Source organism: Rhipicephalus sanguineus, chromosome 1, assembly GCF_013339695.2.
Source record: "Rhipicephalus sanguineus isolate Rsan-2018 chromosome 1, BIME_Rsan_1.4, whole genome shotgun sequence".
Classification (NCBI taxonomy): Eukaryota; Metazoa; Arthropoda; class Arachnida; order Ixodida; family Ixodidae; genus Rhipicephalus; species Rhipicephalus sanguineus.
The window spans coordinates 192063354-192087953 of NC_051176.1; the positions used below are offsets into that span (position 1 = coordinate 192063354).

General features: G+C 43.2%; 1 protein-coding gene across 1 annotated transcript in view; it reads left to right on the plus strand.

Annotated features, from left to right (window-relative positions):
- The first annotated feature begins 829 nt into the window (after nucleotides 1–829).
- Nucleotides 830–24600, plus strand: part of LOC119404483 (importin-4) — a 142453-nt gene continuing 118682 nt past the window's right edge. The window contains exons 1-5 of the mRNA XM_037670995.2: nucleotides 830–1010; nucleotides 3209–3295; nucleotides 4153–4238; nucleotides 6174–6215; nucleotides 21001–21133. Of these exons, the coding sequence (XP_037526923.1) occupies nucleotides 924–1010; nucleotides 3209–3295; nucleotides 4153–4238; nucleotides 6174–6215; nucleotides 21001–21133 (435 nt within the window). The 5' untranslated portion in view covers nucleotides 830–923. The remainder of the gene's footprint in view (nucleotides 1011–3208; nucleotides 3296–4152; nucleotides 4239–6173; nucleotides 6216–21000; nucleotides 21134–24600) is intronic.

Sequence of the window (24600 nt, forward strand, 5' to 3'; positions counted from 1 at the left end):
TTCAAAATCGTCCAGTTTCGCTGTTTCAAGGCTTGCACGACTTAGTGCAAGCTTCGCCAAATTTTTTTGTTGTTCGACTATACTAGGTATTTTTTTAGTGACCCATATTACCTGCAGGATTTCTGTCATTCGGATTTATTTGCGTGGACATGAACGTAATATATACATGTAGCGGTATATATTACCTGTAGCGGTAGATGTTAATTCAAATTGATGGATACGACATTAATAAATTATTTTATTTTTCTCAAGTTTTTATCAGACCAATAAATATTTAGGGCACGAAATATATACTGTGTCCTTATTGAAATTTTCGCTAAACGCTGGTGTATCACGCTTTGCGCGCACTTAAAAAAAAAAAAAAACTCCTGTTTGTCTAACTTATCTAAGAGCATTTTATAAAACATGGCCTCTTCTTAATGCACATGCCTGCGTTGCTTTTTAACATTTAACTGAGGAAGTAAACGAATGAATGAATCTATCATCCCTATAGTTCAGACATGTTGACACATTTCTGTCAAACGTTACCGGTCGGCAACAGCCAGTATTCAATTGCAATTCACAAAAATCGACGTAGTCCATCAAGTTGTTATGGATCACAAATTAAATATGCCGCCACGCGCCGGTGTACCGAGAACGCGCATCGTTCGCGCTTGCAAGCGACACCCTATTGTGCCAAATTATAATACATTTTTCTGATAAATAAATGCCCCGAAAATACCGGTAAGCAAGATAATTGGGGAACTCGACCCCGATACGTCCCATGGGTGCTAACGCAACGTTGCTAACGGCGTTCGTGGCGACAGTGGCGACAGCGGCAGCTCCGAATCTCCGAGTTTCTGTCGGTCTATGTGTTGAATATCTGCGGCGCTGTTCTGTGTGCGGCGCATCGAGTCGCTGTAGTCAGCTAGTCACCATTCGGCATGGCTGTTGGGTGTTCTGCGATGGGAGCCTCTCTGGAAAGCATTTTGTTGCGCCTGCTTGTCCCTGACAACGCTGTCATTGCTCAGGTGTATTTTTTTCGAATTATTCTAGAATCACCCACGGAGCCCCCGTTGATATGTCCTAAATAATCACCCGTCTCGATCTTTTCTTTTGGCGCGGTTAACTGTGCAAAGCCAACGGGGCACATGTCAGGCGCGCATGTCACACACGTGCGTTGAAACAAGTGAAATCGCGAATTGGATTACAATCAGTCGCTGTACCATATACTGTAAAACGTTTGTGAAAACGTTGGCTGCGGCCGCGGCTTTGTTAAACAGTTGACAGCCGCCAATTGTGACTTGCTCTCGTTTTTTTGTCACTTTATATAATTCACTTAGTACGTTTCATACAAACGAATAAAACGTTTATACTGTGCACGTATTCTTTGCGAAGAGTGAGCCGGCCGTGACATCCCGCCTTCCATACGATCGAGGGTTTCGTTTTCGTGGAATGAGGGGAAGTGGAGACAGCGCTCGGATGTATATTTATTTATTTATTGAAATCCCTGACATCTTTCTGTTGCCTATTATTATACTTTGTATAACAATTAAACGCTCGTCTGATATTTGTTATCCGCACACAGAAATTATTTGCGTGGTTTCCAAGGAATGCATTCCTGAGCACTTCCTTCGCTGTTATTTGTGCATTGTGTTAGTTGCAGTTGTGCCGGCACTGTGCTGTTTAGAGACCAGCAGCAGGTAGCTGATGGTATATTTTTGAATGAGGCTTTGCTTTAGTTGCTCTCTCTGACAAAGTCAGTTTCAGTATGGGCTTGGAATGGGATGTCATGTAGTCACAACTTTGGCACCACAGTAGTGTACGGGTTTCTGATGGATCTTCTGATGTCTGTGTGTGTGTTTGTGACTGTATATTGAAACTTAGGCTCACATAAAGTATATCATAATGAAAAGCTCAACCCACGCTCTGGCAATACTTCTAGCCATCGTTTGCTTCAAAGCACTTTTTTTTTTCTATACAAGCTGTAATGTAAATTTTCAAGGCATCAACTGACCTACTTTGATTTCTAGAAGTGCTCACTATTGCTGAAACATGCATCAGGACACTAAGAATGTCAGTCTTAGGTTGTAGTTTGGTCATATGCGTGTTGCACACACACACAGGCACAATGCCAATGTTACATGTCCTGGTAAATGGGCTGTGTTTCCTGCATTTGTAATCTGTCATCAGCAGAATAGTTTTCAGATGGTGATTTGTGAGGTGCACATGAGCATAGCACATGTTAACTTTATGACAAAAGCGTTAGAGAAGCAAGGCAATTTGGTCATGCTTAGTGTTGTACAGCTAAACTTAAGGGCATTGGTTCAATTCTTGGCCATGGCGGCAGCAAAGAACAGCTGCTTGCTTAGATATAGGTGCATGTTAAAGAAACACGGGTGGTTAAAATTAATCTGAAGTTCACATTACGGCATGCCCCATAATCATAGTGTGGTTTTAGCACGTAAAACCCCAGCAATTAAGTAATTAGTGCTTAGTAGGGCACATTGCAGTGCTCGAGACTGGTTTAATGTGGGCTTACTTAAGGCCATTGCATTATTAGGTTTAGCATTTCCGTGAACCATGAATCATAGGCAACGAAGCTTGAAATGACTTTATATTCTTGGTTATAAAGAAAGTAAATTTCTGATACAGTTAAGAAATTAAATCTTCTTTCATATTTTATTCAGGTTACAATATGAACAACTATTGACAAACTGTGCTGCTGTAAATTGGGTGGTTGACTTCGAAAAGAGCAATTGATGTGATTGATATTCATGCTTGAAGCACCCTTCAACATGAAAATATGGGAAATACCGAGTCTCAGACATGTGATGCACTAATGACTGTTGTCACTACATAATGCACCACATCGCTGTAAACATCAATATGTCCAACCTGGCTTCACCCATTGGTTAGTGGTGGCTGATATTTGTGTAGTAATCAGCACTTGTAAATGTATCAAAGGTGCTGTTGATTGGCATTTTGGCAGTGCTTGCTTTTACCTGCCTATTCAAAGGTCAGACTTCGAAGTGCACATTTAATGTTGCAGTCTTTGTGTATTTCTGCATGATACAGTACATGGTGAGAAATTTATAATTTACTAGTATCCACAATAAAATGTTTTCTGAGCACACTGATAAAAACAGAGTTCTGAAATGGCACGTTTTCTATGGGAGCAAACTGCATAGGATGAGTGCTGTAATATTTCATAATGGCTTGCATACAGGCAACTCAGGAGCTCAAAGAAGCATACAGAGATCCCAACATTGTGGAACACCTCGGCCATGCGCTTTGCAGTTCTCAGAATGTTCAGGTAAGCTCAATTCAAAATCACGCTGCTTGTCTTTGTAAAGATGCGATATTTGTCATATTGGGAAAGGTTGCTTTTTTCATACCTATTGTGATCATGTTGCATTTGGTCTAGGGCAACTGACATTTATTTAGTACTATTTGCAAGTGCGTGAGGCTGTGCATATTGAGGGAAAGTAGCCATCCTTTGTAAAAAATGGATATCATGGCTGTTTAGCTTTGTGGGAGTTTTATAGTGATCAAATTCCCCAGTTCTTCCCCACTGCCTCACTTAAAATTTCCTTCTAATTTATAAAAGATGGACTAGTAAACCAAACTACTACTGTGAAGAAAGAGAAAGTTAGAGGTTGAGGTAACATAATTCCATGCTACAGCACAGATTCAACAAAATGTTTCTCTTTGACCTGTGTTAAGGATAATGAAAAAATAAAGCAATCTTGAGGCAAAGGTTGCCTGAGCTCTTCTTCCATCTACTTTGCTTACATATATACTGATGCAACTTATGTTGCCTGTGGGTGGTTGCTGAGCATAACGAGAGCTTACTTGTGCCATGGACTGTGTTCATATTGTTTTTGATGCCTATTTCACAGGATCATGGCTGTGTTTTGCCATCGTTTGCCATATCTGCAGAGTTGTAAACTCGCATTGAAATAGGTGTTGACCTTTTGTCTACCATTTATACTTCGCCTAAGATATTCGTGGACTTTAACAGGTGGATTGAGCAGCACAAGTACTAGGGCTTTGAAATACTGTCTAGAGCTTTGAAATACTGTGCTATTTCTCTAAGGCAGCCGAAGTTGCCCTTAACAGCGCCTTACACTTAATTAAATACATGCTATTATGTGTTCTTCATATATATAGGTGCGGCAGTACTCAGCAGTGCTTCTGCGGAAAAAGCTATACCGCCTTAGATGCTGGAAGAAGCTTCCATTAGAGATACAAAATGGGTAAGCTTATGGGGCTATTTGCTACCTCAGTGATTTGGAATCATTTTTCGTACTTTATTTATGCATGTCTACTGTTTCATGTTGACATTGCAAAACTTGTTACAGCCCTTAAAGGGGCCCTGCAACGTTTTTCCAAGTAATCGTCGAATGGCTTCATTAAAAGAGCTTATTGCCTCGTGAATCGACTGCTGTGAAAATTTTTAAAATCTGTCAAGTACGCGCGGAGTAACAGGGATTTGTCGCATGCTTCAAGCACTTTCTCTCTCCTTTCGTATTAGCGAGCGTGCTGCAAGCTACACAGGGAGGGGCATGACAAGAGGGCAAGAAGATGCATCCCTTCGTCATTCACCAGCACGTGTCATGGCCTTGAGCACTTTCTTTTCTTTTTTTCTTTGAGCGCGTAGCTTACTTTCATTGTGATCGCGCGCGTGGGCTTGTGCCGGCATTCCACGGCAGCCATGGTAACTGTGCAGCTCACAATGCTCAAATCGGCCAATGGCCGTGGACTTTGGGTTTATAGCATCATTTGTCGAGAGAAGAGGGAACGATTTCTAGCTGCCTTTGAGAATCAGTTGTAAATTTTAGGCCGTGTGCAGTGCTATAACCTTTGGCTCGCGTGTTCTCAGGAGTCTCGACTACCGATTGGCACTGTTGTCTGACCATGTTGAAAAAGTGTTCCAGGCCCCTTTAATGTTTGCAGGCTTTTCTGCATTGCTTCAAAATTTCTTTTCTGCCATAGGTGTTGATTTACTTTCATTTCACTTACTGCGTTTGCCTACATGTACACGTTGTGCAGATTTTTTATGCTCATTTACTAATTTTCAGTTACTTGTGCATGTTATCATTTATATATTTTTACAGCGGAGCTGTTATACGCTAGTTTTCAGTGGGTTGCAAAATGGGTTTCTTTCTTAAACTCAAAAGAAGTGCAAAGAACTCGTTCGCTTGTCTGCGAGAAGTAGCACCGCAGTGGCTGCCGCCTAGTTTTAGGCTGCACAGTGAAAGAAAAGGTCGAAACTGTGGTTTACTTGGGTACAGCGCGAAAAAAACAGATAAGCACTACACACCAAACGCAAAGAATAAGCGGTCCATTTCGGTATTTGGGACGACTTGCTGCTTTCCTGACCATGTTCTGCTGCAACGCACCTTTTTTCAAAGTTTGTCACGTGAGCTTCCTGTCCGACATAACACAGCTGACGGATTCCTTGAAGTTTGATGATGATTATCTCAAATTACATGAGCTTTTTGGTATTTTTAAAAAATGGGCATGTCATAAATTGTCATGTCCTACAACTCTTGCATATAAACAACAGCCCTAAAGTTAATAATTAAAAAAGTTAGTTAATGGATTTTTGTTAATTTTTCATTTGAGTGTAACTTTAGGTGTGGCAAAGTTTTTCTGCCTTGGCGTAGAGTTCGCTTGCAAAGACAACAGGGGCCTGACTGTCATAGCATTTTTATAAAAAATCTGTATTGTATAAAAAAAAAAACTGTATTTATAGCTGGCCAAAAATCAGTGATGATGATCAAATCGCTCTTCGTGATGTCTAGACCTGTCACTTGCTGCCGTCACTCAATTATCGATAAAGGTGCAAGTTGTTTGCACCTTGATCACTGAAGCTATAAGAAGGCACTCTCTGAACATCCAATCCAGAATAGAAATTCTAAACATTATTATTTGCCTTAGTTCTTGTAGTTCTCGGAAATTTTCTTGTATTGTAAAGTTATATATAAAGCGCCTGAAAGTGATATGGCCTGGAGCGATACATGTTCAGAAGCACTCTTAAGTGAGGTAGCAGCAGTGGGCATCCTTAGGAGTGGCTCTTTTCACTAAGTCAAGCATTTTTTATACCTTCCAATCCCCCCTACTCCTTTTTCTTATATTGTTGTGGTTGTTGAGAATTCTAATGTGGTGTTCGTTCTGTTATGTTTCAGACTGAAAAGTGGCCTTCTCCAGAGAATTACTTGTGAACAAGAGTAAGGTTCCCTTTGTTGCACTGCTTTTCATTCATCCTCAACATCTAATCATTATCTACTGCACATAACGAAGAGCTTTCTCGAAAAAATCTGAATTAGTGCTTATTGCTATGCAGTCAGTGGGCACTTGGCAGGCAAGTGACCCTGCAATGCGTAACATTTTAAAGAAAATCACAGGATCATTGCTTTATTTTATAGCTTGTTTAAATGGCAGATATCTTGAAGTTATGGCTTTTACAGTTTCAGAACCTGCATATATCGAACTCGCAAAGAAAAAAGGGAATTAGCTTGATCTATCAAATAATTCAATATACAACTCTTAATGAAATTATTGTGTTTTCAGTGTGAGTTTCAGTGTTCAAGTTTGCTTGACTCCACAGCCTATGGTAATGTAAGGAAGATGCCTTCACAGCCATAAGCAGTGTTTCTTTTTAATTTTGTATTTTTCTGCAGTTTGTAGTTGGGGATGCGGAGTTATGTGCAGGGGAGTGTTATATGCGAGAAAATACAGTATCGATGTAAATAGTGCCTCAAAATTATCATAAGCTGCTGTGCGTGCTTGTTGGGTGCTCTAGTCTGCCTTGGCCCTAATGTTGTTCTTGTTTTTCGATATCACACTCAGCTTGCTTCTTGGGATGCTGTACTTAGCGGTGACATCAGGCTTCTTTTATTCACTTTCAACTATGTTGATTATCACCAGCTTTGCGGAGAACAGCAGATTCTTCCATTTTATGGCATCTATTGCATTAAGAGAACAAGTAGAGAAGTGAACAGTGACCCCTTATGATGGGCCGCCAGTGGCGAGGAATCATGAGGGAATGCAATAGCAAGTGGTAGTTTCTGCTTGCTTCACGCGGCACCAAGCAAAATTGAAAATTTTCGGGGGGGGGGGGGGGGGTGACCCCCCCCCCCCCCCTGGCTACGCCCCTGCCCGGCACCCTCCTAATCACACCGCTCATTCTCCCAAATGCATGCAGGAAGGTCTCTTTCCGTGAAGAAAAGCCAAATGTTTGTTATGAGGGAAATCAACTTTTTGGGGTGTTTCACGCTGCCCAGTGTTCGATGTAGCCATAGGTTTTCCTATGCATTGAAGTTAAAGCATTGCCATGTGCCAAAATAGTTCTATATAAAGGATAATTCGATTTACCCAAGTTCACTATAGTTGGGTTCGACTGTGTTGCGATTTCTCGCAAGTGGACACTGGTCTACCTCAGGTTAGCATTTAGAACATGTACCCCAATCATAGTTATTTACCATATGTATTTTACTTATTACAAAATTGCATGCTTTTATCTTTTGTGCAACTAATGGTTGCATGTTCAAGCGATCCAGGCTTAGTGGCAGAAGCCAAGCACAGTGCATAGACGTCAGTCTCTGACATCATGATTCCCACAACATTTCTACACGTTTAAGTTATTCTGTCGTGCAATAAAGTCCCAAAAGCTGCTCATTTATGTGCTTGAATCACTTAGAAATTGGCGAAGTATTTTTATTAATAAACAATGGCCTCGCACTGGACAGCAGCAGCCAGAACCTGTGACATCACAGAGGGAGTGTGTGGCAGCTTTGCAGTAGTGTTGAGATCTGTTGTTTTGTTTTGCAACCTCTTTTGGGTACCTAGTGTCCACTCGGTATAAGACCAACTTGTTTCATGTTCAATATGTGTAACCTTACCAACCCAGCACAATGTTAATGTGTATTTCTGTGTCCCTTTAATGGAGTTTGCTAAGAGTGTTTGTTCAAAGTATGAATCTTGACATCATAGAAGCAAATTGGCAGCGTTGACTACTACTATGGCTTCTGTTGACTGCATAAGCTTTGCAACTAGTCTCCAATGTCATGGTGCTGATTATCTCACAGACAGAGGTTCAGAAGCATCCTCCGAGTTCTAGGTGTTTTTACGTAAAACAGTAAACTAAAGTATGTGGGCTGTGGATTACTAGAAAAAGGCATTCTTTTCGTAGCCTAGATGTGTAGCTTTAGATCTGGCACTGTATTGCAGTGCTCATAAAGCAAACATTTTTTTCATGATATGTCTAGGCTGTAAGTAAATTCATTTCTTTTGTGGAAGGCATAGGTCACATACTTTTGATCACATGTGTATGTTAAGGTCATGCTATGCACACCCGTAGCTTGCAGAAAAGCATTAAAAAAGCACTTGCATTAGTACACACATATACAGTGCATTGTGGTGCCAAACAAAAACTGCTGCCAATAGTAGAGACGACACCTTTGTTTCGTCTTGAAACCACAGCATCCATCATGCTACCAACTCCTATATAAATCCAAACAAGATAGAAGCCCTGGGGAAGGTGGTGGCTAGAAGTGATGACAAATCGTTGAACAGGGAATGTCGCTAGAGCCAACGCTTCAAGTCAAAACATTGACTCCAGGAACATTCCCTGTTCAGTATCGCATCAACTCTTTTTAGTAATTATTTAGCAAATTATGGTAAAAAGAGCACTCTAATCAAGAAGGTTTCTCAGAAAGAAAGCTGCAGGCTTACACTGACCTGATTTGCCATATTTAATGTTGGTGTGCTTCAAGTTGTTGATTGGTTCGCCCTCTCTAGTGTGCCAGGCTGATGGTTAGCTAATATGGTAGGATGGCTGACTCAGAGAGGCGTTGGTCCGAGGTTTGATTCCTGAACCAGAATAAATTTTTTGTCAACTAAAGCACTTTCTTTCTGAGAAATCAGTAGATTTCTTTGTAGCTTTATGCTACAAATGGGTGGCTGACAATTCTTCCATTTCCTGAACCTTCCTCCACCTTGTGGGCTTCTACTGAACTTGTCATGTATAATCAAGGAATTCTGTACTGACTCATCCTTTTGTCTGTGTTGAGACTAAACCGCCATGTGTGACATGCCTCCAGCAGCAGTAACAGATTTTAGTGGACCACAGTGTTTTTGTGCACAGTGTTCTACTGTATGATACAGCAGGCAGAGTTTAAGGGGAGCAAGTTCTGCACATTATGTGACGGCATGTAAGAAAATGAAATGTTGAACTGTCGTATGAAATGCTTGATCACCACTTGTATTTCATGCCACCCTAAAGAGAATGTACTAGTTCTTTTGCTTTGGAATAAATACCTCATTATATTGTCACGTGGTCGTGACGTCGACGAAGACAGCAGTCGGCGTTTGCAGGATGAAACTGTTTATTTGGCCGAACTTGTGGCCGGAAAATGAGAACTAGAGCTACAGCAATACACGCTGTACAATGATAGCGGCGAACAGGGCGTCGTCCGTCGATCAACTGACAAGCGGTCAATCGCGTCGGCTTTTATACAGGCGGTATCGAACTTTCCAGCAATATCGCTGGTGGCGGCGTTATCTCTAGACAAAGCTGGAACATTCGCGTGCGGGGCGCAATCTTAACAGGACGATCTACTATAGACGTGAAGCTTCTCGAACAATGCTTCGCGGACAGCGTCGAGCGTTTATAACCGTCCCTGCCGGTCAAACCCGAATACATCAAAACAAGAGAAGAAGTGGGCATGCCACGCCCACTTCTTGTCTTGTTTTGATGTATTCGGGTTTGACCGGCAGGGACGGTTATAAACGCTCGACGCTGTCCGCGAAGCATTGTTCGAGAAGCTTCACGTCTATAGTAGATCGTTCTGTTAAGATTGCGCCCCGCACGCGAATGTTCCAGCTTTGTCTAGAGATAACGCCGCCACCAGCGATATTGCTGGAAAGTTCGATACCGCCTGTATAAAAGCCGACGCGATTGACCGCTTGTCAGTTGATCGACGGACGACGCCCTGTTCGCCGCTATCATTGTACAGCGTGTATTGCTGTAGCTCTAGTTCTCATTTTCCGGCCACAAGTTCGGCCAAATAAACAGTTTCATCCTGCAAACGCCGACTGCTGTCTTCGTCGACGTCACGACCACGTGACATCTGGTGGAGGTGCTGCTTCTTCCATGATCCGGACGCCCCCGCGAAGCGCTGACCCAAGTCCAAGCCGCGAGGAGGACGACAGCAAAGAATACCCGGATCGTCGAACAAGCCGCAGGCAGAAGGGACTGCAGCCAGAGCACGGGCTCCTTCCCGAACAAACCAGGCAGCCCAAGGTCCCAACACCCACCGCAGCGACGATGACCGACCCCGTGCAGCCTGCGCCGATCCTACTCCGGCAGCCCAAGGAGCCGCCAACCTTCCGCGGGTCGTCATTCGAAGACCCGGACACCTGGCTCGAGACTTTCGAAAGGGTCTCAACATTCAACAACTGGGACTCCGAGGACAAACTGCGTCACGTTTACTTTTACCTCGAAGACGCAGCAAGGACCTGGTTCGAGAATCGGGAGTCCACTCTTCGAACTTGGGACGCCTTTCGCAGCGCTTTTCTGCAGACGTTTGCAAGCGTCGTCAGAAAGGAAAGGGCCGCAGCCTTGCTAGAGACGCGGGTCCAACTTCCAAATGAAAGTGTTGCCATCTTTGGAGAGGAAATGACCAGACTGTTCCGCCACGCTGACCCAGCCATGCCCGAGGACAAGAAAGTCAGGTTGCTCATGCGAGGGGTAAAGCAAGAGCTCTTCGCTGGGCTGATGCGGAACCCACCCTCGACAGTCCAAGAATTCATCTCAGAGGCGACGACGATTGAGAAGACCCTGGAAATGCGCAACCGCCAGTACAATCGCCGATCGATTCAAGACAGCCCAGCTGTTCATGCCGTCAGCTCCGACGACCTGCGTGAAACGATCCGAGCGATCGTGCGGGAAGAACTGCGCAAGGTTTTACCCTAACCACAGCCTGAAGTTGCCTCGATCGCTGATATCGTCCGAGAGGAAATACAGTAGTCTCTGGGCACCCCCGAGTCAGCGCAGCCACAGCCGCAAGCAGTGAGCTATGCCGCTGCGAGGTACAAGGTTCTTCGACGCCTCGGCGCTCTTGACTACGAGGTGATCCCGGACGGCATTACGAACTCCCAGCGACGCCGCGCACGACCTGAAGTCGTCCATGTCGTGCGCCTTAAGCCGTTTTTTGCGCGTTAGCGAACCTGGGGACTCTATTTTTCTTCCTTTGTTATTGTAATTTATTTTTGTATGCACTTGTTTTTTTTTTTCTCTCTTCTATGTTCTTTCACAAGCATCGGGACGATGCTTTTTCAGAGGGGGGCAATGCCACGCCCACTTCTTGTCTTGTTTTGATGTATTCGGGTTTGACCGGCAGGGACGGTTATAAACGCTCGACGCTGTCCGCGAAGCATTGTTCGAGAAGCTTCACGTCTATAGTAGATCGTTCTGTTAAGATTGCGCCCCGCACGCGAATGTTCCAGCTTTGTCTAGAGATAACGCCGCCACCAGCGATATTGCTGGAAAGTTCGATACCGCCTGTATAAAAGCCGACGCGATTGACCGCTTGTCAGTTGATCGACGGACGACGCCCTGTTCGCCGCTATCATTGTACAGCGTGTATTGCTGTAGCTCTAGTTCTCATTTTCCGGCCACAAGTTCGGCCAAATAAACAGTTTCATCCTGCAAACGCCGACTGCTGTCTTCGTCGACGTCACGACCACGTGACAATATAGTATAGTGTGTGCTATATGGTTTATCTGGATGCTTGGCTGAATAGCTGTTTTTGTGTGGAATGCTCCAAGTGCAATATCATTTTCCTCTTTGTATTCATAAGGGTATGATTGCACATGTTCCTTTGATTGGGTTCCATCCTCAACAGGTCACTTTCTTTTTGATAAGTTCATTGTCCCAGGGTTAAAATATTTATTGGAGATTTAAGTCCCCCATAGGGACTTATTCAAAGCAACATAAAAAAAATCATTTTTTAAAGTGGAATTTAATTGAATTTTCTTATTTATGCAGTTTTATACCATATTTACCTGCATAATGGCTGCACCATCATTATGGTTATAACCCTCAGTTTTATTATCTATAAGGGATTTTTTTTCCACCACGTAGTAATAACTTCCCAAACTTATTGTCATAGCAAGTGGCAATGGCAATGACAATGCCATATGTTCACCATTTTGCGTGGCGGCCACCATGTACCGTGCTTTGACATTGCTTAGTGCTGTTTCACTCTGTAGTAGTATACAAGTTACATGGCTACCGTTAAACACTGTTGAGTGTGCACACAAGTACAGTAAATGTGCTGCCAGTAGGCGCAAAGCAGGTTCTCTATCATCATGCGATCAGATAAGAATTGCTTTTCCTTTCTGTGCGCGATTTCGGTTTTGAACTTTTTAAAATTAGCGCTACTGTTTACGATCACAAGGTGATCCATTAAAGAAATGACAGTTCAAGAAAGCTTTCTTTTAGGTGAGCACACCTCCTGTAGTGTTGATGTACAAGTTGCCATAGCAACAGCTTATTGGAAGTCCACATACATAGCGAATTTTATCAGATCAGCCTTTGTTGTTGTTTTTCTTCTTCCCGTTTTCTTATGCGACCATTGTATACTCGGAGGTAGGGAATGGAAAGGCGAAACTTTCAGCTTTCAAGCAATGTGGAGATGACAGCACTTAGCAGTGGGAAAGACTGGGCAGCTTCGTGAACCTCTGTGTTTCTGTGCAATTTTGAGCTCCTTTCTCATTGTTGATGTTGTTTATATTACTTTTTTCACCACAGTATTTATCAGTTAAGTCATTTTTATGCTACGTAGACAATGGAGTGACTTCAAAAAAAAATCTTGAAATTTCGGTTATTTTGCACATATGCGCCCAACTTTCCATGGTGAAATTCATGCAATACATAGTGAAAATGCACATTTACTATTAAGGTAGGCTGTGTTCAACCTGATTCTTGGTTATAATCATGGTAGCCATTTTGAGCATTCTGACCAGCAATTCGCTCAAATTGCCGGGTACTCCAAATCGTGCCACCAAAAATTTTGCCCCACAGTGCTTGCACTCTCAAATCTGTGTCATTATCAGAGCAAGAAAGGTGTGATCATTATGTGAGTATACATGATGTATTGTTCAGTACATGGATGAACTAGCATAAATGTTTAAACAATGGAGCTGTTTAAAGGCCAACTCCGGCGATTTTTCGAGCTCAATGGATGTCAATAAAATTCGCTGGGTACGTTCCTTTTCACGTTCCCGTTATTTATTCCAAATTAGAAGCTGGAGACGTACGCAGATTCATTACAAATGAATTTTATTGATTGCCCCGACTCTCCCCACCTCGCTTCCCAGAATTATTGGCAACATTGTGTGCGTGACGTCATTTTTGTTAAAGCGGAAGTGGCGGAACCGAAGGGCCACTAGAGCATCTACTATCCGCAAGGCAACAATCACGTCTGTTTGGCGAGCACTTCATTGGCTGGGCGTGTGAATTTCAGTTCTTTGTGGTAATGCGTGCAATGGGTTGTAAGTGGTGTAGCGTTGTGGGCGGCACTCGATTCCCCATTGGCAGTCACGAAACATTCGCACCTAACGATTACCCTGCACCTTTTTATTAGAGTGTTTTAGCTAGCAATGCCGGTTTACCACAAGGAAAGTACGGTAATACCGTTCCGGCTAAAGAATGCACATGCGTGAACATCACCGAAACACTTTCCGTAACATATACAGGGTGCACTGTGACCGGGCCTATCGGTATACGGTGAGCTGCGCATCGTGTGAAACAACGTAACCTAATCTAGTAAACGTTGATTTGAAAGGTGGCTCGTACTTGGCTTATATTAAATTCCTTCGGCCGTACCAACGCGATGTTGTCTGATTTGTCCGGCATGGGACGCAGTAACTCTGATGGGTGACAGAACGAGTACAAAGAGAGAGGAAAAGAGAAAGAAAGGGAAGAAAGACAGAAAAGGATAGAAAGACAGAGAAAGAAAGATTTAGAAAGAAACATACAAAAGAAAAAAGAGTGCAAGAAAGAGAGAGAGAGAAAGAAAGAGTGAGGAAGAGAAAGAAATAGAGAGAGAACGACGGAAATAGAAATAAACAGAGACAAAAAAGAGAAAAAAACGGAAAGAGGAAGAAAGAAAGAAAGAAAAATAAAGAGAAACAAGGCAGGCCACCCAGCTCTGCACTTCCTTCAGGCTTGGCACCACTAGTGCGAAGCTGCCCTAATTTTTTTTATTTTTTTTTTACAAATGTACTGGAACTCAAAGAACTATTTGTGATCTTTTGAATTTGTTTGAAACAACTATAGTTGGATACAACTTTAGAAGGCAGGAGAGGCCCCGCCCAGACGACTGAAGCGCGGCAGCCGATCGCCTCCGTGACTTAAGAAATAGTCCCGCTCATGCACACGCCGATGTTCTCCGAAGGTGGAGCCACCGGCCGTGTCGCTCATGACGTCAGTCCCGAGTGCGCGCCCATTGGTGCAGGCTTGTGTTCATCCTCCTTTGAGGAGGAAATGCCGCTGCCTTCTAAAGTTGTATCCGACTATAGAGCCGTCATTTTGTAACGCTTCATTTTCCATTCTTATCATGTGTCATGCCGAGGAGCCCATCCCAGCAAATGCTATGGCGCAACAGTCTCTGAGCCTTGTCCAATTCAAGGACAAAAAGCCAGAAGAATGTAAAATGAAGTGGATGCACTAGAGAATGCAATCCCAGTGATGTTGGGCTGCAGCAAAAGCAAGGCATACTCATGAGAAAAACCAAGGAAATTTAGAAACTTTCTCTAATCTGTTGTTTGATCATCCTTTGACTGACCTACAGTATAGTATGTTGTAGTATCGCTGGTTTGCAAGCATTTGTCTCTGCAAAATCGCACATCTGAGGAAGAGGTATGTGGGGGAAAATCTCGCAGCAAAACTTTCATAGGTAAAAAATGAGATAGCAGTCAGTATTTACAATGTCCATAATTCAAAATGACACATAATAATGTCATAAATGTATTCAGTTCTGAAGTGCAGATGGCCGTAAATTAGGAAGGGGCAATGCTATTCTGGAGATTGGTTGGCAGATCCTGTCGTAATGTCAAATTCTGTAATGGCAGCACGTAATGGAACGCTATGAGTGGCTGCAGCTGTGAGAAATTGGAACTGAAAAATAGCAAATTCAACAATATGGTGGAACTTAACCCCTTCCATGCAACGCCGTCATCCCTATTTATGACCACTATTGGCCGAATTTTTTGGGGGGGAATTGTAGAATATCTTAAGGAAAAACGTAATATTTTAAGTGTTTATTTATTTAAAATCTCAATCAATATTGAAAATCTCAATCAATATGTGAAGCTTAGAGGGGCCCTGCAACGCTTTTTCAGCGTGGTCAGAAAACGCTGCCGATCGGTAGTCGAGGCTCCCGAGAACACACGAGCCAAACATTATAGCGCAGCATGCTGCCTGGGATTTACCATAAATTCTCAAAGTCAACTAAAAATCGCTTCCTCTTCTCTCAACAAATGATGCTATTTACTCAAAATGACTGTGTCATTGACTCAAGTTTCACGCCATTGGCTGATTTGAACATGGCGCACTCGATAGTTACTGCAGCCACCGTGGGAGACCACCACTTGACCGCGCGCGCGCTCGATCGCATTAAAAGTACGTCGCGCGTTCGAAGAAAAAAGAAGTGCTCAAGGCCACAAGGTGTGCGTGACTTACCTTCTTCCCCCGTGCCATCCCTCCCTGCTTAGCTGCTAGCGCTTTCATCAGCACGAGAGAAGAGAGAAAGCAATTACAGCGTGAGAAAAATCTTTGTAACTCCATTCGTACTGGACGGACTTTAAAAATTTCTGCAGCAGTCAATTCTCGAGGCAATGACCTCCTTTAGTGAAGCTATTCCATGGCTACTTGGAAAAGTGTTGCAGGGCCCCTTTAAGGCAGGCTAAATACTGCATGATAGATATAAAAAGGAAACGGAGCTTTATATGTGCCTTGCTTGAGGCACACTTCAATCAAGCGAGATTGCAGACTCTGTGATACTACATGAAGTAGGAAAGAAGATTACTTTTAAGGGCATCGGACGCGTTATTCGAAGGTCGCAGGTTCGGTCCCTGCCGGCGGCAGGTTATCTTTTCGTCCACTTTACTTTCTTCACATTTCTATTCTAATTACTACAAATAACACCCCCTATACTTTCCTTGGCATTGCTGTCTGTTAGTTCTCATCAATACATGAAGTAGGGGATCATGCAAAATGTCTTTTACAGCAAAAGCTGTTATGAGATCACAACAAGGGCCGTTTTTGGTGCTGTAGTTGTCTGTCGCCGCCGCTGGTGTCCGTAACCACTGTCCCGCGAAAAAGAAGAAAAAAACGAAATAAGAAAAAAATATGCAGGATGGAATGAGGTTCGAACCTGGGCCCTCTAAGTGGGAGCCCAGTATTCTACCTCAGAGCCGTGCCAGTGCTTGAATCTGCTTTGCAAGAAGACTCTATACAGGCTTCATGTTACGAAGGAACCACATTAACATATGTAATGTGTCGTAGGAGAGTAAAATAAGAACCAGGCGTCACACAATGCGAATGTGTAGTGGGTTCCTCGCAAGTGAACTTCTATTGGTTGCCAAGGAAGCCTATAAGGCTCCTTTGATCCATTTCCTCAGGGTGTCAATAAAGTTAATTCCCTCTCTCTCTCTCTTTCTCACGTTAACGTATGTTATAAAGTGTGGTGGGGAGTGAAATAACAGCCGGGTGTCACATGGTGCGAATTACATAACTAGTGGGTCTTTTAAAGCTTCCAACCCATTACAAAAGGCTCAGCCATAATTATTCTACATCATCAACCGTCGCATCAACAAAGTGCACATAATGCCTTACAGATGGTACCTCGCTTCTCCGCAGAATGACGAGTAATGTCGTGGTGGGTGCTTCCCAACTTCACAAAAATTATGATTTGTGGCGTAGTGGGTATGTTGCTAGTGTACTTGTATTAGTAGCCACAAGAGAGTTTACAACAGGCTCTAGAAATGCCGCTCTTCCAGCTTTCGCTGTGACTGTGCTGCACTTTCCGCGCAGGCCTGGCATTTTTTTTAGATCTCACCCACCGTAACCTTGTAACCCTGTATCACGCTGAGTGCACCTAGAAGCTTGGTGCCTTGTGGTGTTGTTGCCTTAGTCATTACAACATTCACTGTAGGATTTGTACACGTCATCTTCAAATTGGGTTGGTTGGTTGGTTGGTTCCTCAGTACTTTGGCTCAACCCACTGCGGGGGATAGACCATGAAGCGGACGGTGCTTTGCTTCAGAAACTAATTCACTTCGTGAAGGAAAAAGCTGAAATGAAATGTTTAGCCTTTACATATAAACTCGCAAGATTTAAAGAAGAGAAAAAAGAAGAAAAAAAAAAAAACGCCTATATAGAAACAACAACAAGAACAATAAAAAAAAATATATTTATACAGTTGCATATAAGACAACTGAGGCTACACTCAACATTCAATTCTTTTGGATTCTCGTAAAAAATTAGAGACAGCGTTGAAAACGCTCCTGTGGCTAAAACCAAATATGGTTGCCCCAAATGAAAGAATCACCGGAAGTGACAAATTCAAGCCCAACTTCCGCAGGGGTTCTTCTAGTAATCTTTTTCTTTGTGTTTTAAATCTTCGGCACGTCAAAAAGAAGTGCTCCAGAGATTCCCTCTCATTACAGTGGAGGCATAACGGTGACTGAGCCAGACCCGACCTGTGAAGGTAAAAGTTCAGTGGTGGGACTCGACAGCGTAGCCTTGTAATTTGTATTTCTTCCTTCCTAGATGAACACCATCTGCTCTTCCAAGGAAACTTTAGCTGTGGGAAATCTGATGAAAACAAAGGAGATTTATCGAAGTTATTGGCCGTGGTACGCTTTTCAAATCTCGCTGCTGTGACATACGCTGACGTGGGCAATACAGACAAAATAGGGCCATCATGGGATGATATTGCCAGTGCATCCGCATATTCATTGAGTGCTAGCCCTCTATGGCCTGGTACCCACACTAATCGAACCAGCCGTACATGCCTGGGAATCATCGAATAGAACGTCTGTATGGTACTCGATAAATTAGGTGCACTTAACGCAGAACAGACAGAGAGGCAGTCTGTTAGTACAACCACTGCTGATAGACACTGGGGCAATTTACTCAATGCTAGGACTATTGCCAGCAATTCAGCCTGGTAAATAGGGGTGAAGTCCGGTAACCGAATCGAGAATGACCAGTCTAGAGAGAATGATACAATTCCCACACCTGCCTTCTCTTCACAAACGGACGCATCAGTCGCTATCACAGTGTTAGTTTCTAAAGTGGCCAGATGATCTTCCAAAATGCAATTTAGATATTTATATGGTAAATTTTTCTCGTTCTTGGGATATATATCATCAAATTCAATCCTAATTGTTTCTACAGTGCTGAGTATCTGTACTTCCCAGAGGTGAACTTTTAATGGGTCCAAAAGTCTCTGTGTAAAAATGACCTGGGGGCAACGTAATCTAGACCATTGGTGGTTAAAAAATGAGGCTTGCTGGTTAATGAAGACATACTGTGACCTCCTCTGTGGAGAAGCATAGATTTTTAGGAATGTACGTACTGTTAAAATATGAAATCTTTTGATAAGAGACGGCAGGCGTGATTCTTCGTATAGAATATTGTTTGCAACAAATTTTGGTAGCCCCAGACATAATCGTAATGATTCACGTTCTAACAAAACCAATGGTCGAACTTTATAAGCCGGAGAGCCAGAAAACAAAACGCAGCCGAATTCTAGAATTGGTCGAATGTACATGCAATAAATCATGACGAGCACGTCTCTGCGCAAACCGGCACGTTTATTGCTGAGCCTACGCAGCATCCCTACTGCGCGTGCTCCCTTAGTAGCCATGTTTTCTATATGGGGTCTCCAGTCAAGTTTGTCGGTATAGGTTACTCCTAAATACCTAATTGACTCGACCTGAGGTATCACGGCTTGTCGGTAAAGTAATGAAATTTGCACTGGTACATTTTGTGCGAAAACAACAATTGCACTTTTATTAATATTTAGCGATAAATTAATACCCTCTAGCCACGTTTCCAGGCTATTCATATATTTCTGCAGGGTTTGGTATTAATTGCTGAAATCGTCTTTCTTTTTTTCTTTCTTGAGGGGGGTTGGGAAGAAGGCAACAAGATGTGCGTTGCCCTAGTTAACAGTGTGCTTCAATTCCTCCACCCAGTGAAGTCGTTCCTGCCTTTGTTGCCTAATGAGATGTGTGCTGTCATCTTCCATAAATATTTCAAAGCGCCGAGATGAAGGCAGCTTATCCATGGCAGTGTGAGAAAAAGAGAATTACCATTGATTAGCTGAGTTTGTCTTCGGTCGCTTTTACCAGAAATTCGTTTGTGAACCCAGCTTCTCCATCGTACGGAAGGGGTAACTATGTTTAGACTTGCTCCCTAGGAATTCCCAAATCTTGCTTTGCCACCACAGATCAAGGCATAAAATCTGTTGTGGCGGAATCCGAAGGGGGGCAGCACAATCCAAAAATGTTTTTGTATTTGGAAGAGATTGCAGCACCTCTGGAACAGCACTAGACTGTACTTTGTTCTAAAAGTATACATTTTTTCAAATGTTCAGTCACCTCCATACATGTGTGCTCATAACTATTTGGTACTTGTTTCTGTCACCTCGCATGTATAGCAATGACCCTTATAGTGTTAACTTTGGTCTAACTTTTTATTCCCGCTCATCATCATCATCATCATCAGCCTGTCTCGCCCACTGCAGGGCAAAGGCCTCTCCCATGTTCCACCAATCAACCCGGTCCTGTGCTTTCTGCTGCCACGTAATACCTGCAAACTTCTTAATCTCATCTACCCACCTAATTTTCTGTCTCCCCCTCAAGCATTTGCCATCTCTTGGAATCCAGTCAGTTACCCTTAATGACCACCGGTTATCCTGCCGACGTGCTACGTGCCCGGCCCATATCCATTTCTTCTTCTTGATTTCAACTATGATGTCCTTAACCCCCGTTTGTTCCCTGACCCACTCTGCTCTCTTCCTGTCTCTTAAGGTTACACCTATCATTTTCCTTTCCATCGCTCGCTGCGTCGTCCTCAATTTAAGTTGAACCCTCTTTGTAAGTCTCCAGGCTCACTTAAATATAACCTTTTTTTCTTGGAAAGGTCATCATTGTTGCATTCAATAGATTGCAGTGCACGGTGTTTTGCATGTGCAGTGTATCCATCAAATTGCTTCTGTAATGATCACATCCGAAGCAGTGTTTTTTATTTGTGATTGAACCTTCATATTACTTTCAATAAAACGTAGCTTTTGTGTTGTAGAGCAGGTGTTCATGCTTCGTACAAAATTGTATGATGCACATATGAAGAGCAGGAAGATTCTCTTGGGATGTGAAGTATACAGATCATTTAAATTAACCCTTTGCGGTCCGAAACATTTACCCATTTTCTGGCCGTTCCGGCCCGAAAATATTTTGCTACTTTGAGCACCACGAAAGAAAACCAACTGTGCAGGGAAAAATCGTCGGTTTATTTTTGTAGTTGATTTTATGCCCAAGTCTTTAGACGATATTTGGACAGCGTGTGGTGCCTCACAGCGGACCGCTACAGGCGTGTTGCATTGTTGGACGGGTCCCGACAATGGACTGCGAAGAGCTGCTGGCCCTTCATCATTTAGTGTGGAAGAAAAACTTGTGTATTATGGCATATCCTTATGTAAAATTTAATTTGATCTCTTGGACGGTGTCAACTAATCGGCCGTTATTCACAAAGCTTTTACTGATAGGGTCTATTGCGTTGCCAAGTGCCCTTTCTTCTTTTAGCACAGTGCATCTCTCTCTTTTTCTCTTATGGTTTGATGATTTACTTTCTTTTTGCCTATAGTAAATGTGGCTTATTTGAGCTGAAAATTTGTTGCTTACTGTGTTTGTTGGGGCCTCTTTCTTGACACACAGAAAGCCAGTTGTCTTGGCAGTTTGCCAGCTGGTGGCAGTCATAGCCAAGCATGAATGCCAAAGGACGCCATGGACAGAGCTACAACAGCTCTTGAGTATGCTCATGCACAGCAAGAATGTAGCCGAACGCACGGTCAGTGCAGGGAGCTTTTTTTTTTCTCTTTTTTTTCCATCTTTATTCATGTTATCCTTGTTTTACTGAGTTTAGTAAAATATAGTAAAGATTTGTTGTATGACAGCTGTCATCTCCTTGTGCATGCCTTATATCTTACTTTTGCTGCTTTTTTTGCACTTTGATTGAAGCACTTACCTTATGTAAAATTTCTTTGTTTATACTTTTCACTTCATGTCAACTTAGACACCTCTCATCTGCAGCAGAAAGTGCTCCATATATCAGGGCTTACTGCTTCCGTTAAATTCACTCTTTCCTGCTTGAACTGTAACAATTTTTAGCTTGCATGGAAACTTATTGGGTCACTGAGGCATATTCCAGTGAAGTTTGATTTGGTTGAGCTGTCCCGCATCATCACCAGTTAGTCCAGAAAAGTGTAAGCTAGTATGTCTTAGCATTGTCCTATCGACTTCATTACCAACATATTATATTTGTGCAAGTAGCATTTTTGTGTCACTAACAGTCGCAAATAAAGCTAAATGCCTGCCTACAAGCTGGCCAAACTTGCCAAACCGTGCACACCAAGAATCGCATGTTGACTGAGGAAGAAAGAATGAAAATAAAACCAAAACGGTCTGCCCTTGCTCGATCCTGTGCCAAACGCTTCAGCCACTTTCTCTACATTGCACTACTGTCTTGCTGAAAAGCATGCTAAGAGTTTGAAGGGGCTACTAGTCATTTGACACAGCACATTTTGTCCCTTAATTACACACGTGTGCACACACTCCATAAAAACAAGTATCAGCATGATAGCTGACATCTAAAAACTTTACTGGCAATCATGCATCGCTGTCTATGATGCTGCTGCAGCCCTGACTAACAATAAACATTAACACAAGTTGGTATGTTGCACGGAGTCATATTTATGAGAACTTCTGATAATTCAAACAAAATCCTGGGGTCCCCTCGAGTTGGAATTATCGAGAGCCTGCTGTACTTATGAAGTGTGCAAAACTGTGGTGACCTACTTTCCATCTGCACCAATTGTATGGCATGGACCTAGCATGGATCTTTCATTACCATGAGAAAATGGTAATTTGTCATAGGTCTCGGGAATAATCTTTTTGTGAGTACAAAGAATACTCCAGCACTCATTGCAGCGTACCAAATTGTGCATAATGAAATGCTCTTTCTAAAAAATATAAGTTGCAGAGCAAGAAACATGTTATGGATCATATAAAAATTTGAAAGTGTGCCAGTTTTTTTTTTTCTTCAAAATTGGCTAGCGCGAAAATGGACAAGGACTGAGAAGGAACACTGATGTACAGGACTTAGATCTTAATATGCTTTTAAGGGGGCAGCATATTTGCTGGAAGTACTCTCCGCGAGCCCAAAAAGAGCTTTTACCCTTTGATTCTGCTCATAGTAAGGTTGTAAAACGAGCTATTGCCTCACAATGCCTTGAATCGGTGCTGGCAAAGTCCTGCGTTCACTTGGCTCAGGATAGTTTTAATAGCCAGATTGAGCGCCTACAGGCGGCTGGGTTCCCCTGCTCGAACTTGACTGCTGTGTCCGAAACCCTCCTTCAGAAACTGAAGGGGAAGAAGAGGCCTGGCTCTGCTCGTGCAGAAAAAAAGGCCGGAAGTGGTGCCGTATGTGCACAAAGTGGCACACAATTTAAAAAATGTGGCAAATAGGTACAATGTACCTATAGTTTTTTCAGCGCCGCATAAACTGGCTGGGCTATGCCCGCGCATTTCGGGACCACTTAAAAAACCGACGTGCGGAAAAAAGCACGTCCGGCCCTACGTCACATGCGCCGTAGGCGTCGTGTACGAAATCCCACTCACTTGTGGCAAGGTTTATATCGGACAAACTGGTCGTTGCGTCAACGATCGAGCACGGGAACACGAGCGCTCTGTTAAGGGGGGAGGAGGCACTTTGACATAAAGCATCTTTTTATTTAAGTTAGGATGATGAAAACTTCAGTGATCATGTATTTACATATGTAAATATCAAATATGAACTCAGTTTTTATGTAGCCCTTACGACTATTTTTTTAATTAATCATTAATTAAAATTTCGTTTGATCACCTTTTTAATAAATTGGCTACTCGGATCCTGCTGAATTAAATGTCATTGCATTCTACAGTTATCAAAGAGTGCAAAAAGCATATTTTATGGTTCTAGCTTTCCTACAACATAAGTTATGAAGCTTCAAAGTTCGCCATTCGACTACCGAGAAAATACATTTTTGTTATTTTCTCTCTGGTAAAAATTTACGCTTTTCTATAGTAACATATGACACTTTGTTGCACTCACTAAACATCCAGCTTTTCAGAAATACAAAAATGATCAAAACAGAGTGTACCAAAGCTGAGAAACGCTCGGCAGAAGAATGAAAGGTGGCCAAAAAATTGAAACTGAGAAAAAAGCAAAAAACAAAACTCGGTATCTTCAAAGAGCGCTACACAAGTAAAAATGCTTTACTTTGCAAATAAATGCCTTATAAGACACCAGGAGAGTAGTTTATGACATTTTCCAATCGAAACGGCCCCATTGCATGTCCTTTCAAGCAGTTTGTTGATTGCGGAGAAGTCGACGATCCCGTAGTTAGCCGCCGTCGGGTCAGAGCCCTCGCACGCTGTTGCGAGCGTCCGCAGCTTGCGCTCGCTAGCGGAAGTTGCCGATAAGCTGGAGATCTTATCTTCAGCCTTTTTCTGCTGTTGTGCACGATCGGCACTAGTCAAGAACGTCGTGTCGATCCTTCTACCACGCTGCCTATCACTGACGTCGTCGAGGCGGCCGCCGACACAGGTGAAGTCGGCATTTCGACCGATGAATCGCGTTCCGCCGCCACGCCGTCTTTCGCTGGATGCGCTTCTGATGCACCCGAGCCGTGATCTCGCTTTTTTTTTTTTTCATTTATGAGCGCTGCGCAACTTTCGATTCGGCTTCGCCACGATCAAAGTTCCAAAACGCGGCCGAGAGCGTAGGCCTAATTCACTCCCGGCGGCTGCGGCGCACTTCGTCTAGCTCGCATGGCGCCGTGCCAGTAAGCCGCCGCAACGTGCAGTCTTTGTTGAGGATGATCAAAAACGTCTGCTCCAATTTCTTGCCAGCTTGCGCGGGTTAGAACTATACGGACGTAACTCGATGAGAACAACACAGTATACTACGGCGACATCAACTTGCCGCTTTGCGTGCGCTGCAGCAGACAGCGCGGGAGGCCCGACGAATCGGAAGGCGTTATTTGGTCACGTGGGCTCACTGTGCCAATAGGCTCACGCGGAGGGACCTTTTTTTGGCGCGGATTTTCTACGTGAATTTTGAGTGGACGGAAACAAGGGCGGCGGAATATTCAAGAAAAAGCGCGGCTCTTTCGAATGCGACCAAGATGGCTGCCGTAGGGAACGTAGAACGGCAACAGCGCGGCGCTGAATAAGCCCGTTTTTTACGCGTTCATCGCTAAAAATTTAGCTCGCTGA